Source organism: Staurois parvus, unplaced genomic scaffold, assembly GCF_062004578.1.
Source record: "Staurois parvus isolate SC_StPar_1 unplaced genomic scaffold, SC_StPar_1.0 ptg001583l, whole genome shotgun sequence".
Lineage (NCBI taxonomy): Eukaryota > Metazoa > Chordata > Amphibia > Anura > Ranidae > Staurois > Staurois parvus.
In genome coordinates, this window is record NW_028319379.1 from 116586 (window position 1) to 132325 (window position 15740).

Sequence of the window (15740 nt, forward strand, 5' to 3'; positions counted from 1 at the left end):
TGGCATGCAGTTGCAGTGTGGTTGTGGCCTCATTCACCTGAATGTGTCACGTTCGGTGGTGGTATTGACGACGACTGGCGGCGGGGGGGGGGGGTCATTTATGTACAGCTCCAAGCACCTGCATGGTTTTCTTGAGGTGGGTGGTCTGGGGAAGGGGGGCGGTAAAACTGCATGCCACCCTCAATCTTCCTTCCAGAGACAAGCAGGTTGCTTGTACCATTTCCCTAATGGGGGGGGGGACAAATGTAACAAAAAAAAATTGCAGCAATCACAAAATTTGTTCGGTATCATTCCCAAAGCCTAGTCTCAGTTTTCTCCTCCCATCACCTGCAGAGTGGAGTCATTATAGGGCCCCCCCCCCCCCCCGGACCCCCCGCCCTCACTCTGGAATGGTACGGCCCGCAGGTATATAAGCCCAGGTACAGGGTGATCTACACACTCTGCTGGGAACTTTGTGAAAAATGAGTAAACCCAAGGTGCAACCCCGGACATGTGGGGGGATGAGCGAGCCCAAGCTACCTACCGCAGAACAGCAGGCCATCCTCGATGAGGTAAGTGGTTGGGGAACCAATCCTGGGGGCTTGTTAACCCTGGGGGTGACCATCTGCATTGGGAGCCTCAGAAAACAATTGATCTCTGTGTGTCCTGTTCACACCATCCAAGTGTGCTGCAATAAAATGCTTTGCAATGTGTCAGCATGGAGGTAAGTTAACCACCTGATCTCTGGAAGATTTGCCCCCCCTCCCTGTTGACTATAGTTTTTTTTGCTATACAGCACTGTGCTACTTTACTGATAGCTGCATGGTTGTGTAATGCTGTATGTGAATGGAATTTAGAATTTTTATTTTGTACACAAATAGAGCATTTTCATGGTGGTGGTTGATCATCACTGGGTGTCTATTTTTTATTTTTTTTTGTGCAATAAATGAAGATTTATATTTTATTTATTGCAGAACAAATTTGTCAATTTTTTAAAGAAAATTAATTTTATTTTATTATAGCAAAAAAAATTTAAAACTAAATTCTTCTTAAATCTAGACAAATGTGTAAATTTTGAAGAAATTATTTTTTTTCTAAAGAATTTCTTAAATTTAGACAAATGTGTAAATTTATGACAATTTATTTTTGTGGTTTTTTTTTTTGTTTTTTTTTTTTTGTTTTTTTTTTTTTGTTTTTTTTTTGGTTTTTTTTTTTTGTTTTTGTTTTCCCTAAAGAATTTCTTACATTTTTAGACAAATGTGTTCTGCTACATGTCTTTAGTTAAACAAAAAAAATATTTGTTTTGCATGTAAATTATAGTGCTTACAAATGGTGTATATGTACTGGAAGTTTATACTACTAATGGCAATTTATGGTGGGACTGATATGTACGGTGGGCGATCTCCGATGGTCAAATTTCATTTGGGGCAAAATCGGTCCCAAAAGGGGAACCACCAGCTGTTTGACAGATTATAAAATGTTAGCTGGTGTTCAGCTGTAATCCTGTTAGTCCAAATCAATCTAAATCTTCTGGCCTTAATTCCACCTGCACTCAGCCAGGCTGCAAGCTCATAAGGGTGTGGATTTGGGGGTGAGGGGGACCCATGCAGTCTTGCTGTGGGGTTCCCCTTAAAAGCCATACCAGACCCAAAGTGCCTGGTATGGATGGGTGGGAACCCCATGCTGAGTTTTCCATTGCCGGCAAATGTTTTTTTTTTTTGTTTTGTTTTTTTTTTCCTTCCTGGGTAAATCACTAAACGCTAAGTCATCAGTAGTTGTGAATGCAGCATTCAGCTTCCTGGCCCACTCTTTAACTGGCTATTACAACTGAATTTGGATCAGTCGATACATTTTTGACCAATTCAAACCAGTCAAATTGGATTTTGTTAAACCCCCCCCAACTTTTTTTTTTTATGTAATTCATTCCATATGGAAGACAATTATATATTTGAAATATATTAAAATATTCTTCCCAAATATATTGAGATTTGGAATGCTAATGTTATATATTATAATATTTATATTTTATTTTTTTTTAAATACAAATCTAAATTTTTGGCATGCATTTACAAATGTAACAATTTTTTTGTTAAAAAATCGGGAATATATTTAATAAATTTTTAAATACATTCTTCAGCTTTTAACATTTTAAATACAAATCTACATCTTTGGAATGCATTTACACCGTGTTCCAAATTATGCAAATATTTTTCTCATTTACCTAAATAATTGATGTAAATAACAGTCGGCATAATTCTCAGGTTACAACTAGAAGAGTACAATTCACATTTTATTAAACAATCCTCCTAATAACAGGATTTGTGTTCCGGATTATTCCGCACAGGAAGTTTCAAAACACTTTATAGGTTGTAAAGAACTGAAAATCGTCATTTGTTGTGTTTGCAGCATATTTACTGAAATTAAAAGCTATTTCAATCAAACTTAACATGGTAACTTTGTAAACATTTGAAGCGGTCACGTTACATTGTAACATAGGAGCCCTTATCTGATAGCAGATCACAAGTCTTGCATCCATTGATCTTGTGAGTTTTTGGACAGTTTCTGCTTGACTTTGTTGGCAAGATGTCAGATTAGCCTCCCAGAGCTGCTGTTTGGATGTAAACTGCCTCCCACCCTCATAGATCTTTTGCTTGAGGATGCTCCAGAGGTTCTCAATAGGATTGAGGTCGGGGGAGGATGGAGGCCACACCATGACTTTCTCTCCTTTTATCCCCATAGCAGCCATTGATGCAGAGGTATTCTTTGCAGCATGAGATGGTGCATTGTCATGCATGAAGATGATTTTATTACGGAAAGCATAGTTCTTCCTTCTGTACCAGGGAAGAAAGTGGTCAGTCATAAACTCTACATACTTTGCAGAGGTCATCTTTACACCTTCGGGGACCCTAAAGGGGCCTACCAGCTCTGTTCCCATGATTCTGGCCCAAAACATGACTCCACCACCGCCTTGCTGACGTCGCAGCCTTGTTGGAACAGGGTGGCCGTCCACCAACCATCCACTACTCTATCCATCTGGACCATCCAGGGTTGCACGGCACTCATCAGTGAACAGGACTGTTTGAAAATTAATCTTCGTGTATTTTTCTGCCCAATGCAGCCGTTTTCTGCTTGTGAGCATTGGTTAGTGGTGGCCGAATAGGTTTCTGCACAGTTGCAAGACTCTGGAGGACTCTACACCTTGATGTCCGTGGGACTCCAGAGGCACCAGCAGCTTCAAATATCTGTTTGCTGCTATGTAATGGTATTTTAGCAGCTGCTCTCTTGATCCGATGCATGGATCTGGCAGAAATCTTCCTCAATGTGCCTTTATCTGCACCAACCCGTCTGTGCTCTGAATCAGCCACAAATCTCTTCATAGTGCGATGATCACGCTGAAGTTTTTGTGAAATATCGAATGTTTTCATACCTCGTCCAAGGCATCGAACTATTTCACTCTTTGGCAGCAGAGAGATCCTTTTTCTTCCCCATATTGCTTGAAAATGGCGCTCTGCTTAATAATGTGGAACGCCGTCCTTTAGTAGTTTTTTCCTTAAATTGGGCTCACCGGCCAATCTAATTATCACAGGTGTCTGAGATTGTTTTCAGTGATCAAGAGCCCTGACACACAATGCCATCCATGAGTTACACTGAAAAACAAAATATTCATCTTTTGTGACACTTAAATAGAATTTGCATAATTTGGAACACGGTGTACAAGACCTACAGTATAGTTGAAATGTATTTAACAATTTTCATATCTTTTGTAACAAGTGTATCTGTCAAATTTTATCATTTCAAATGTCATTTGGTAAGATTTTTTTTAAAATCGCTTTTTCTTCAATATGGGTTATTATCCAACTCTCAGAATAACCATAAATTTGGAAGAAATGAGTTGCACATGTCTAGAAAAGAGCTCAATTGGGGTTCCCACTTGGATCATAGAAGGTCCATCTGAGTGCGGGTGCTGCCAGACTCTCATGTTTCCACCTTGTGGAGGTTGAGGCCGGGGTTAACACATAGGCAGTGCGGCATATGACTCGCACAGGAACCGCACCGCATTCCTGCACAAATCACATGCAGATTGTGCAGTGTGATTTGAGTTGTACATTTTGAAATTGCACTGCATTTGCAGCAAAAAAGTGCAGAACTTTTTTGTTTGCACTCGAATCAGATTGCATGGATATTCACACCCATGTGATCCAGTGCTGCACGTTGCGCTGCATTTTGTACCAATTTTGGGGTGTTAATTTAACATGCACACCTGCAGCAGTTAGCATGGGCAGGGTGCGTTTGTGGTGCAGTGCATCATGGTTGTAAAGGATGAAGGCTGTTTTTACCTTCATGCATGATAAACCTCCTGTGCAGCACCCTCTTGATCCAGCCATGTGCACTGGAGTTGTGAGATGGGGGAACAGCTTTCATTGTTTGAACACTGATTGAAGTAAATTAAAAATGTTCTGACTGACATTCTGCAGTTTAGCCACAAGATGTCACTGTTTTTGTAACATAGCCTCAGACTGCATAGAGATTTCTATATTCATGAAGGGGTGAGGTTTTACACTTGGAGAGTGAACAGAAAAAGGAGAGGAGAGCAGCCATGCTCCCTTGAGAGAGAGAGAAGGGGGGCTGTGTGATCTGAGGATCCAATGCCATCCAGATGTGAGGACAGCCCTCCATAATCAGAAATTCAGTTGAGTGAAGCTGATGGTGTTCAAGACACCCTATTCAAAGAAAAGATTGCTGCCAGGAAGCTGATGGGAAGCTGAGGAACCAAGCAATATATATACTGTGATATCGCATGCTTAGTGGAGAGACATTTGTTCTGTTCAGAGTCACCAGCGGATGCAAAGCAGACCCGGGTCTGTAAGATCGTGCACGCACCTCATTTCAGTGTTGGCGCCTATAGGACTGAGACAGGCCTATAGTTGGGGTCTAATTTTGTGTCAGGCCACAAGTGTTACTGATCATTGGAAGGACTCCACAACTTAAAGTGACATTTCACATTGGAGAACTGATATAAATCCTACAAACTCAAGCCAGACTGGCGTTTTGCTCAGAAGGAATACTCAGGCACGTGCTACAGGACCAGTTATGGGAGGGGGAATACTGTAGATTTGTGTAAGATTGTAAGCTGTTGTGCTGCACCGCAGGCTAGCCCATACCGTACACCCATACACTGATTCCTGCTCTGTAGGGTAATGACAGGTAAGGTGTGGCAGCTTAGTTGTGCCCCCCAGTAGGTAAATTACTACACCTTCTACCTTCATCCATCAGGAGGCGCCGTGCTGTGCAGCACAAGGGTCTCAGCCTTTGGGCTGGGTGTATGTAAATTTATTGTATGTTCCCAGAATTTGTGGTTGTGTTTATTTGCCACATCTAAGTAAAATTCTGTTGTGACAAAAGCTGGTGTTGGGGTTGCTTTCCTCGTTCGTGACTTCACTTTATCCTGGGGAGCCCACCCCGGTACACGGCTTAGAGTCTTGGCTATCCCTCTCATTGGTTGAGAATCACAGCCAGTGGGCCAAAGAGGGAGGGGCTGAGCTGAGGATCAATGTGTGAATGGATGCACCGAGCAGCAGCTCAGGAATGTGCCTGCACGGGTGCCCCATAGCAAGCTGCTTGCTATGGGGGCACCCAACAGGAGAGGGGCCAGGTGTGATGGCAGGGGACCCAAGAAGAGGATCAGGGCTGCTCTGTGCAAAACATTGCAGAGCAGGTAAGTGGTTGTGTGCAAATGAAGGTGCAGGTGTCCAGCCCTACCTGCACCTCCATTTGTGGCCTCGGCTGTCAATCACTGGGTCCCAGCTGGAGATTCCCTACTGGCAGCCAGCAATTTCCAAGTATACTCAGTATGGCAGAGAGACCTGTATGTAAACAGATCTCTCCTGTTAGCTCCTGCACTCTGCTTTGTATGGCTCTACATAGCACAGCCATTCAGTGTGCTTAGTGTAACATGCAGTTAACCCTTTGATTGCCCCTCATATTAACCCCTTCGTGCCCAGTGGCATTAGTACAGTGTCAGTGCTTTTTATTAGCACTGATCACTATTGGCAGGGGTGTATTTACCACAAGGCATTTTCCTAGGGCAGCATTTTTCAGGGGGCAGCACCCCCCCAGCAAGAAACATATGCAGCATGGGGACGAGGTGGGATCTGAAAGACGCTGCGGGCTGCTTGATGGTGTAGGCAGTGCCCAGCTCTCGTTCCCAGGGATGTCTGGAACTGTGAAGGTGAGTGTCTTGCTGTTTCCGGGGGGGTCAGTATTAGTGGAAGGCTCTCTCGAGTGGTAGGAGGGCACGGGTGTTGTTGGCCACTGGTGTTGGTGTCAGGCTCTCTCCTCCGGGGGGGGGGTCGTCTGATTTTTGTGTTGGCTAGGGCAGCAAAAACCTAAATATACCACTGACTATTGGTGTCACTGGGGATGTCAGTGACACCAGTTCAGTTCTATCCCAGTGTCAGAATGCCCGCTGCATTCCCGCTATAAGTTGCTGCTGTTACTAGTTTAAAAAATGTGTATATATTATAAAGATTTTTTTGCCACAATTTGTAAACACTACCAGTTTCATGTAAACTGATTTAACTTGCATGTACTGGGATTTTTTTTTTCTTTTAGCAAATCTGTAGCAGACTAAATTTTGGCCTAAATTTTATGATTTTGTGTGGGGTTTTTTTTTTCTGGATATGTTTAATGGCAGAGTTTAAATTTTTATATTTTTCAAAATTGTAGTTTTTTTTCTATAGCGCAAAAAATAGATGCAAAGGTGATCAAATGCCACTGAAAGAGCTCTATTTATGGGTGGAAAAGGACGTAATTATGCCATATCGCTGTAAGCTGGCCATACGGCAGAATTCCATATCAGCATTTTTATGAAAATTCTAAATATTTAGAATGTTCTCACCATAGAGCTGATGAATTTTGTTCAAAGCCCCGTAAACACTGTAGACTTTCTATTTGCATATAATTAGAGGTTTTTGTTTTGATCAAAAATGTTCCCATTTTGTTAGAAATCTTAATTTTAACAATTTCAATACCGGGAAATGTTACCCCTTCCTGCCCAGGCCATTTTTCAGGTTTCAGCGCTCTCACTTTGACAATTGCGCGGTCATACAACACTGTACCCAAACTAAAATTTGATCATTTTCTTCACACAACTATTTTTTTTTTTTTGGTGGTATTTAATCACCGCTGAGGTTTTTATATTGCTAAATTATCAAAAAAAAAATTTTGACTTTTTTTTTCTTTGTTATAAAAGTTTGCAAATAAAAAATTGTTCTTCATAAATTTAGGCCGAGATGTATTCTGCTCCATGTCTTTTGGTGAAAATAACCCAAATTAGGATGTATTTTTTAGTTTGTAGGAAAGTTATAGAGTTCACAAACTATGGTATAGATCTGAATATTGATCAATCCTGAAGTACTGACAGCCAATCTAATTTCTTGAGGTCCAAGAATGTCAGGACGGTACAGATATCCCCCGAATGTCAGGACGGTACAGATATCCCCCGAATGTCAGGACGGTACAGATATCCCCCGAATGTCAGGACGGTACAGATATCCCCCGAATGTCAGGACGGTACAGATATCCCCCGAATGTCAGGACGGTACAGATATCCCCCGAATGTCAGGACGGTACAGATATCCCCCGAATGTCAGGACGGTACAGATATCCCCCGAATGTCAGGACGGTACAGATATCCCCCGAATGTCAGGACGGTACAGATATCCCCCGAATGTCAGGACGGTACAGATATCCCCCGAATGTCAGGACGGTACAGATATCCCCCGAATGTCAGGACGGTACAGATATCCCCCGAATGTCAGGACGGTACAGATATCCCCCGAATGTCAGGACGGTACAGATATCCCCCGAATGTCAGGACGGTACAGATATCCCCCAAATGACCCCTTTTTGCAGAGTAAACAGTCCAACGTACTTCATAAGAGGCATGGCGAGTTTTTTTTGAAGTGTGTGGTTTTTCGGAAAATGAGAATGCAAAATTTTCACTTTTTTTACATACTGTCATACCAGTGCAGTACAGCGTCATCCTATAACTGGCATGGCAGTGATCAGGGACACTGGTGACAATGAAGAGAAATTATTCTTTTTTTTGCTTTTTCATATTTCACTATGTCCAAAGTAGTACAATGTTACCATAGTAACATTGTACTACTTTGGGGAAGTGATCAGTATTTTTTTTTTTTTACAAATTTTGCTTATAGCAAAGAATCACTTTGCTATAAGCAAGCATTTACCTGAATGACATCGATTCATTTGTTGGTTTTTTTTTTTTTTTTTTGTGCTTAGCTGTGATTTGGCCACAGCTAATCACATGACATGTGATCGCTGTGACCATTCACAGCTAGACAGTATACAATGGATGGCATGAATGAAGCCATCCATTGTATACAACTGTCATGTGACCTGCTGTGATTGGTCACAGCAGGTCACATGGTACCAGCAACAGGGGCCGGTACTCAGATCTGTCATCGGCCGTGTCCGAGGTACACGGCTGGTGACAGATCGCACGGCTCTGCAAACGTGAAAACTGCGCATGTGCGGGAGGACGCCATATGGCATCCACCAGGAAATATAGAGCATTTTCCCGTCTGCCATTTGGCTATTGGCCAGGAGGGAAGTGGTTAAAACTGAACATCAGGCATATATAGGGTAAACCTATACAGCCTTCCATTTTTTTTTTTTTTTTTTTTTTTTCAAAGTTCGCCTTTAACCTGGGTGAGGGGGAAGTGGCAGAAGGGGCCAATCTGTTTTGCTACAGTGCCAGGAGCATACTGATGGGCTGCGAGAGCAGAGTGATAGAATCTCCTCAGTCTGCTGCTTCTCCTTTCACTGATTCATTTTGTAGGCTGAGGGCAGAAGGTACAAGAGCGGTCTGGCTGCCTAATAGACATGAAGGCATACTTGTGATGTAGGAGCTGGCCGACAGATCCAGAGTCAGCTATGGACCAGGAGATTCGACACTCCCGGAAGTGAGCCAGATGCCCTTTCCTCTGGGGAAGGGAGAGTAGTATGTATGTACTCAGACTCTTCAGATTCCTCTGCATTCATGGCTTGTCTCCTGTAGCTGCTGTCAGCTGCACTGTGCAGGACCTGCAGTGACTATCTGCCTAGTCTGATCCTCTGCAGCAATGACTGTTACAGCCGGTACTGCTGGGGTCTATATCTGGGATGTTCCAAACCTGATAGTTTTGTTTTTCAGGTGAAAAAAATGTACATGAAACTGTCCGGGACGAACCCCAAGGAATTTAAGGCGATCCTAGTCAGTATTCAGGTTGTTGCCGGAACAAATTACTTTTTCAAGGTAATGCTTTGGGTTTTATGCAACATTGTCAGTTTATTGGACAACACTAGTCACTTGGTATACATCTATATAGCTCTGACCTATACTGCAGTGCTGTACAAAACACAGCAGCATTTACATCAGTCTTTGCACCAGCCTATTGTCTGTACCCCCCCCCCATCACACCAACATATTCCATAGTGCGGTACAGAGAACACCAAGCCAGTCACATCAGTCTCTGTACTAGAGGAGCTTACACTCTGTCCCCTCCCCCACAGTCACATCCGTCTCTGTACCAGAGGAGCTTACACTCTAATGTCCCCTCCCCCACAGTCACATCAGTCTCTGTACCAGAGGAGCTTACACTCTAATGCCCCCCCCCCAGTCACATCCATCTCTGTACCAGAGGAGCTTACCAGTTGCATACTATCCATCCTTAACCCCCTTCAATACTGAGCAGTTTTTTTACCCCCCCCCCACCCCCCCTTCCTGCCGAGGCCAATTTTTAGGTTTCAGCACTATCACACTTTGACAATTGTGCGGTCATGCAACACTATACCCAAACTAAAATTTTTATGTTCACACAAATAGTGTTTTGGTGGTATTTAATCACCACCGGGGTTTTTATTTTTTGCTAATTAACAAAAAAGACTAATTTAAAAAAAGCTTTTCTTATAAGTTTGCAAATAAAAATTCATAAATTTAGGCCAAGATGTATTCTGCTAAATTTCTTTGAAAATAACACAAATCAGTTTATTTAGTCTGTAGGAAAGTCAGAGTTCACAAACTATAGTATAGATCTGAAAACTGATCAATCCTGAAGTACTGACAGCTAATCTAATTTATTGAGGCCCCCAAATGTAGGGACGGTACAGAGGTCCCCCAAATGTTGGGACAGTACCAGGGGCAGACTGACAACTCATGGGTGGGCCCCCAGGAATAGGATTATGGGCCCCTGTGTCATTGCACACACTCAAATCACACCCAAAAAAGCCTATGAAAGGTACCAGGGACATCTCATGGGGGGGCCCCCTACTGACCCCAGGCCCTTAGGCAGTGCCTGAGTTCCCCAATGGTCAGTCTGCCCCTGGACAGTACAGAGGTCCCCCAAATTATCCCTTTTTACAAAGCGGACAGTCTGATTTTCTGAGGTTTGTTTGTTTGTTTGTTTTGGAAAATGAAGAAATGTAAACTTTTTTTTTTTTTTCATAGTCACCAGTGCAGTACAGCAGCATATATCTGGCATGGTGGTGGTCAGGAACACTGGTAACAGTAAAAAAAATAATTTTTTACTTTTCACGATTTTTTCATATTACACTATGCCCAAAGTAGTATGTTACCATAGTAACATTGTACTGTGTGGGGGGAAAAAAAAAACACTGATCACTTATAGCAAAGAATTTCCTTGCTATAAGCAAGCATTTAACTGAATGGAATCCTATTCTGTTTTTGTTGTGATTGGCCATGGCAATCACATGATGCAGATGGGCTGTGATTGGCCCAGCCTGTCCATGTGATCGTTGTGATCATTCACAGCTAGACACACTTGTATACAATGGATGGCATGAAAGGAAGCCATCCACTATATAAAACTGTCATGTGACCTGCTGTGATTGGTCACATGGTACTGGCAATGGGGCCGGTACACAGATCTGTAATCTGTCCTGTCCAAGGTACACGGCCAGTGGCAGATATCGCCAAACGCACGCACAAAGCGCAATCTGGGAAGGACTTCCTATGACATCCTCCCAGAGGGACGAGATGTTCACCCAGCCGTCTGACTATAGGCCAGGCGGCAAGTGGTTAAAGAATATGTAAAGCTGACCTTTCATATTCCTGATCTGTCCTGGCCGTACCATGTACTTGTATGGGAAGTCTCCTGTTCTTTGTATTGCTTCCTTTTTGTGAAGTCCCAGGTGATCCCACCAGTCCCCCTACTTTCCTATCAAACTGACCACCAATGGCATGGCTCTGCCCACACAGCTGTGCTTCATCCATAGATCTCTAAATGAATGAACTGCAAGTACCATCTTCCACTACAGACTGCCTATAGTTTTCAATGAATCGTGAGGGTTCTGGTGAGTGTGCTTGTAGGCTATCAAGTCTTCCTGCAACTCGGTAACCATCTGCCTGGATACCACCCTGTGGCTGTCTTTTGGCGTTTGCAAGTTCAGGAAGAAGTTAAACATTTGGCCTCACTGACACTGTACTGTTAGAATGGTATGCTTAGTCTGACTTTTTAAAGTGAAGTAAACTTTTTATGGGGTCCTAGGAAGCTTATGCCACAATATTCCTGTATGCACCCCCTGTTGGCACATTATGGCAGACTTGCCTGTCTAGTGAAGCCCTCCAGCCAGTCCTGGGCACTTCACCTTTTGTCTGGCCTTCCTTCAAGGTTCACTCTGTTCAGCTGCTTGGATGGCTGGGTCTCTCCGGCACATAGGAATTGCTTTACAGCAGAGCTGTGCCATCCATGAACTGTACAGTTTATATTGCTGCAGGCTTTTGTCAGACTTCTAGGGTCCCTGTTATCAAACCTTGCCTGTCTGAGGCTTTTTCTTTCAAAATGTTAGCTTTTAGTTATGGTTTAACTCTTAACTAATCTGAACTTCTCTAGCTAGATTAGGACTAGGGTATTTATGAAAAGGTAAAATGATTGGTATCTACTAACACTTGGGTCATGACAACTACCATGCTCTCCCTTGGACACCATCCTACCACCTCCTGCTGTCTGATCTTTCTCTGACTCCATATCCCCAACATGCTGCCCCATGTGCCTATCAACCCTGTCAGATACTGCTGCCCATCACCAAATCTACTGCTCCATGTTTAATATTGTGGTCCCTTCATGCCACCATTCAACAGTGCAGTCCCCTGCTCCTCACTATCACCTGTGGGCCCCCTGTTCTTCATAGCCCCCATGCAAAGCTGTGGCTTCCTGCTCCTCACCTCTGAAACCAGCCACTGTCATTTGCACCCCCATACAACACTACATTCCCCTATTCATAACATCCATCCTATGCTGCTGGCCACCACCCCACATACCCAACATGTTCAGTGCCCCCCTACTCCTTACCCTCCATCCCACTGTCTTCCACTCCCTACCTCCTAATCCCATGCTTCTACCCTCCATTTCTCAATTCTCCACCACCCCTAATTTCTGCTACCCACCACACCCAGGTCAGTGTCTATCCCACCTCTTCATACAGCAGGTAGGCCCGGAGCAAAAAAATTAAGCACAGGGATGACATGACTGGGGCAATAGAGGGACAACATGAAGGGTAGGACCTTTTTTGGGAGTATGGCTTTGATGGTTGGATGGGGAGGAAAAGAGTGCCTGATCTCAGGAAGTCCAGTGGGGAGGTTGGAAGAAGCTTCCCACTCTCCCTCTTTATGCTTTGGATTGTCACTGCAGCCTTGCTGGTGGTTGGTCTTTAACAGAGGAAAGAATTCTGTATGGAGACTGATTCGGGATCATCAGTGGTATGGGGACCTCAATACATTCCAGTTAACTCAGAATAGGTTTGAGGTGATTGTAGCCGTATTAGTGCATTTGCGACAAACAATTGAGTACTGTCCGTGATACTGTATTTATTTGCACTAACATACAATTTTGAGGACAAGCTTTCGGGGAATGTCCCCTTCATGGGTAGTACTGCTTAGACCTTGAAGGGGACATTTCCCAAAAGCTTGTCCTCAATTGTATGTTAGTGCAAATAAAAAAAAAAAAAAAAAAAAAAATCACGGACAGTACTCAATTGTTTGTCTCAGAATAGGTAAAATGGTGGTCACTGCAGATAAGTAGGGTTGTCTCTGAGCCAGTGTGTTGTGGCTTAGGATAAGTAGGATTGTTTCTGAGCCAGTGGGTTGCGGCTGGGGATAAGTAGGATTGTCCAAGCTGGTGGGTTGTGGCTGGGGATAAGTAGGATGCTTCTTGAGCCGGTGGGTTGCGGCTGGGGGCAAGTAGGAGGCTTCTTGAGCCGGTGGGTTGCGGCTGGGGGCAAGTAGGAGGCTTCTTGAGCCGGTGGGTTGCGGCTGGGGGCAAGTAGGATGCTTCTTGAGCCGGTGGGTTGCGGCTGGGGGCAAGTAGGATGCTTCTTGAGCCGGTGGGTTGCGGCTGGGGGCAAGTAGGATGCTTCTTGAGCCGGTGGGTTGCGGCTGGGGGCAAGTAGGATGCTTCTTGAGCCGGTGGGTTGCGGCTGGGGGCAAGTAGGATGCTTCTTGAGCCGGTGGGTTGCGGCTGGGGGCAAGTAGGAGGCTTCTTGAGCCGGTGGGTTGCGGCTGGGGGCAAGTAGGAGGCTTCTTGAGCCGGTGGGTTGCGGCTGGGGGCAAGTAGGATGCTTCTTGAGCCGGTGGGTTGCGGCTGGGGGCAAGTAGGATGCTTCTTGAGCCGGTGGGTTGCGGCTGGGGGCAAGTAGGATGCTTCTTGAGCCGGTGGGTTGCGGCTGGGGGCAAGTAGGATGCTTCTTGAGCCGGTGGGTTGCGGCTGGGGGCAAGTAGGATGCTTCTTGAGCCGGTGGGTTGCGGCTGGGGGCAAGTAGGATGCTTCTTGAGCCGGTGGGTTGCGGCTGGGGGCAAGTAGGATGCTTCTTGAGCCGGTGGGTTGCGGCTGGGGGCAAGTAGGATGCTTCTTGAGCCGGTGGGTTGCGGCTGGGGGCAAGTAGGATGCTTCTTGAGCCGGTGGGTTGCGGCTGGGGGCAAGTAGGATGCTTCTTGAGCCGGTGGGTTGCGGCTGGGGGCAAGTAGGATGCTTCTTGAGCCGGTGGGTTGCGGCTGGGGGCAAGTAGGATGCTTCTTGAGCCGGTGGGTTGCGGCTGGGGGCAAGTAGGATGCTTCTTGAGCCGGTGGGTTGCGGCTGGGGGCAAGTAGGATGCTTCTTGAGCCGGTGGGTTGCGGCTGGGGGCCTAAGTTGAAGGAATGTTTTCCACAAAAGTTAAGTTGGGTTTATGGCCCTCAAATGACCACTGTTTCCTATGTTTCTAATTTTCTGATAGAACACCTGCCAATATAATACGTATCACTGAAATGGTTACCTTTTCTGCTCTTTCCAGGTGGACACCGGAGAGGACATTTGTGTCCACGTTAAAGTCTTTGTACCTCTGCCGGGTTCAGAGGGGGGACCGAATTTGGTGTCTTTCCTGCCGAATAAGAAAAAGGTTGATGAACTAAGATATTTCTAAGGAGACTACAACAGACTAACACGAATCCTCGTAGTACAATATTCCCCAGTTCACCTCAAGCTGAAAAGATGCTACTCAAAGCACATGTCAAGGCAAACGTATACATGCACATTCCACATTTTATCTCTTTAACCCCTTTCTGGTGTAATGCACATGTGTCTGCATCTCAGATGAGCCTTAATGTTGGCTGGATGTCATTTGGCTCCAGTGTTCTCTGTAGAAAGCACTTTCCCAGCACCATGACTGCACTGTCACCCACAGCTTGTCAACATGAACGGGTTGGGTTTGGTCTGGGCTCATGATCATGTGATCGCTGCAACAGCCTATTACCGTGGTCACATAATCAGGAACTCCACCCCCCCCCCCCCCCCCCTCATCTTTCAAAACTCCAAAGGGCTAGTAGGATTCAGCAATAAGGGGTTGGTGAACCTGAAAGTACATCAGAATCAGAGTTGCCAGAAATGCACTTGCCTGACAATACTCATGTTTCTGCACCAAGGGGTCCTGACTCTAAACCTGAACACGAATGGTGGATATAACATTGGTAATGTGTATCTATTTGTAAAATCCTGTTCCATGGTATGTCCATTGCAATGAACTCTAAAAATGCAATAAAATATTTTGGGAATAGTTTGTTGCCTAATTTGTAAATGCCACCACGTAGTTAGTCTGAGCTAGATGGACTTTTGTCTTTTTTTTCCAGCCAAACAAGTTATATTCTATAGCTACAGTTGATCCAGAGGCTGGCAAAAAAACCAGCAAAGCATGATCCAATTCGCTCCTGAAAGGGGGAAAAAAATCCTTCCTGATCCCCCAAGAGGCAATCTGATATTCCCTGGATCAACGTTTGCTATAAATGTTATGTTCTGTGTATCCAAGAGAATCCATCACTTTTTTTTTAAAGCAATCCACTGAGCTGGCCAGAACCAACAGAGGAAGTCTAGTCCATATTTATACAGCTTACTGTGAAGAAACCTTTCTGTATTTGGAGGTCAAATCTCTTTTCTTCCAGACACAGTGCCCCCTTGGCCTCTGTGATGACCTCAGGGTGAATAACTCTACAGAGTTCAATATATGAACCACTGATGTATTTATACATGGAGATCATATTCCCCCCCCCCCCTTATATCTCCTCGAATACATTCAGTTCCTCTAAGCTTTCCTTGTAGCTAAGCTCCATGTCTCATCAGTTTAGTTGCCCTTCTCTGTACTTTCTCCAGTTCCCCAATGTTCTGTTTGTGAATTGGTGCCCTGAACTGCATATTCCAGATGAGGTATTACTA

General features: G+C 44.6%; 1 protein-coding gene across 1 annotated transcript; it reads left to right on the forward strand.

Annotated features, from left to right (window-relative positions):
• The first annotated feature begins 461 nt into the window (after window positions 1-461).
• Window positions 462-14457, forward strand: LOC149435214 (cystatin-B-like). The gene is made up of 3 exons (XM_089662893.1): window positions 462-551; window positions 9197-9298; window positions 14329-14457. The coding sequence occupies exons 1-3, from the start codon at window positions 462-464 to the stop codon at window positions 14455-14457; spliced, it is 321 nt and encodes a 106-aa protein (XP_089519019.1).
• Window positions 14458-15740: the final 1283 nt, after the last annotated feature.

What these genes read in the sequence shown, in the direction of transcription:
- LOC149435214 (XM_089662893.1), top strand. Translation starts at nt 462, where the DNA reads ATGAGTAAACCCAAGGTGCAACCCCGGACATGTGGGGGGATGAGCGAG. An exon ending in AGCAGGCCATCCTCGATGAG is followed by an intron (nt 552 to 9,196) that starts GTAAGTGGTTGG and finishes TTTGTTTTTCAG; the next exon opens with GTGAAAAAAATGTACATGAA. An exon ending in GAACAAATTACTTTTTCAAG is followed by an intron (nt 9,299 to 14,328) that starts GTAATGCTTTGG and finishes TGCTCTTTCCAG; the next exon opens with GTGGACACCGGAGAGGACAT.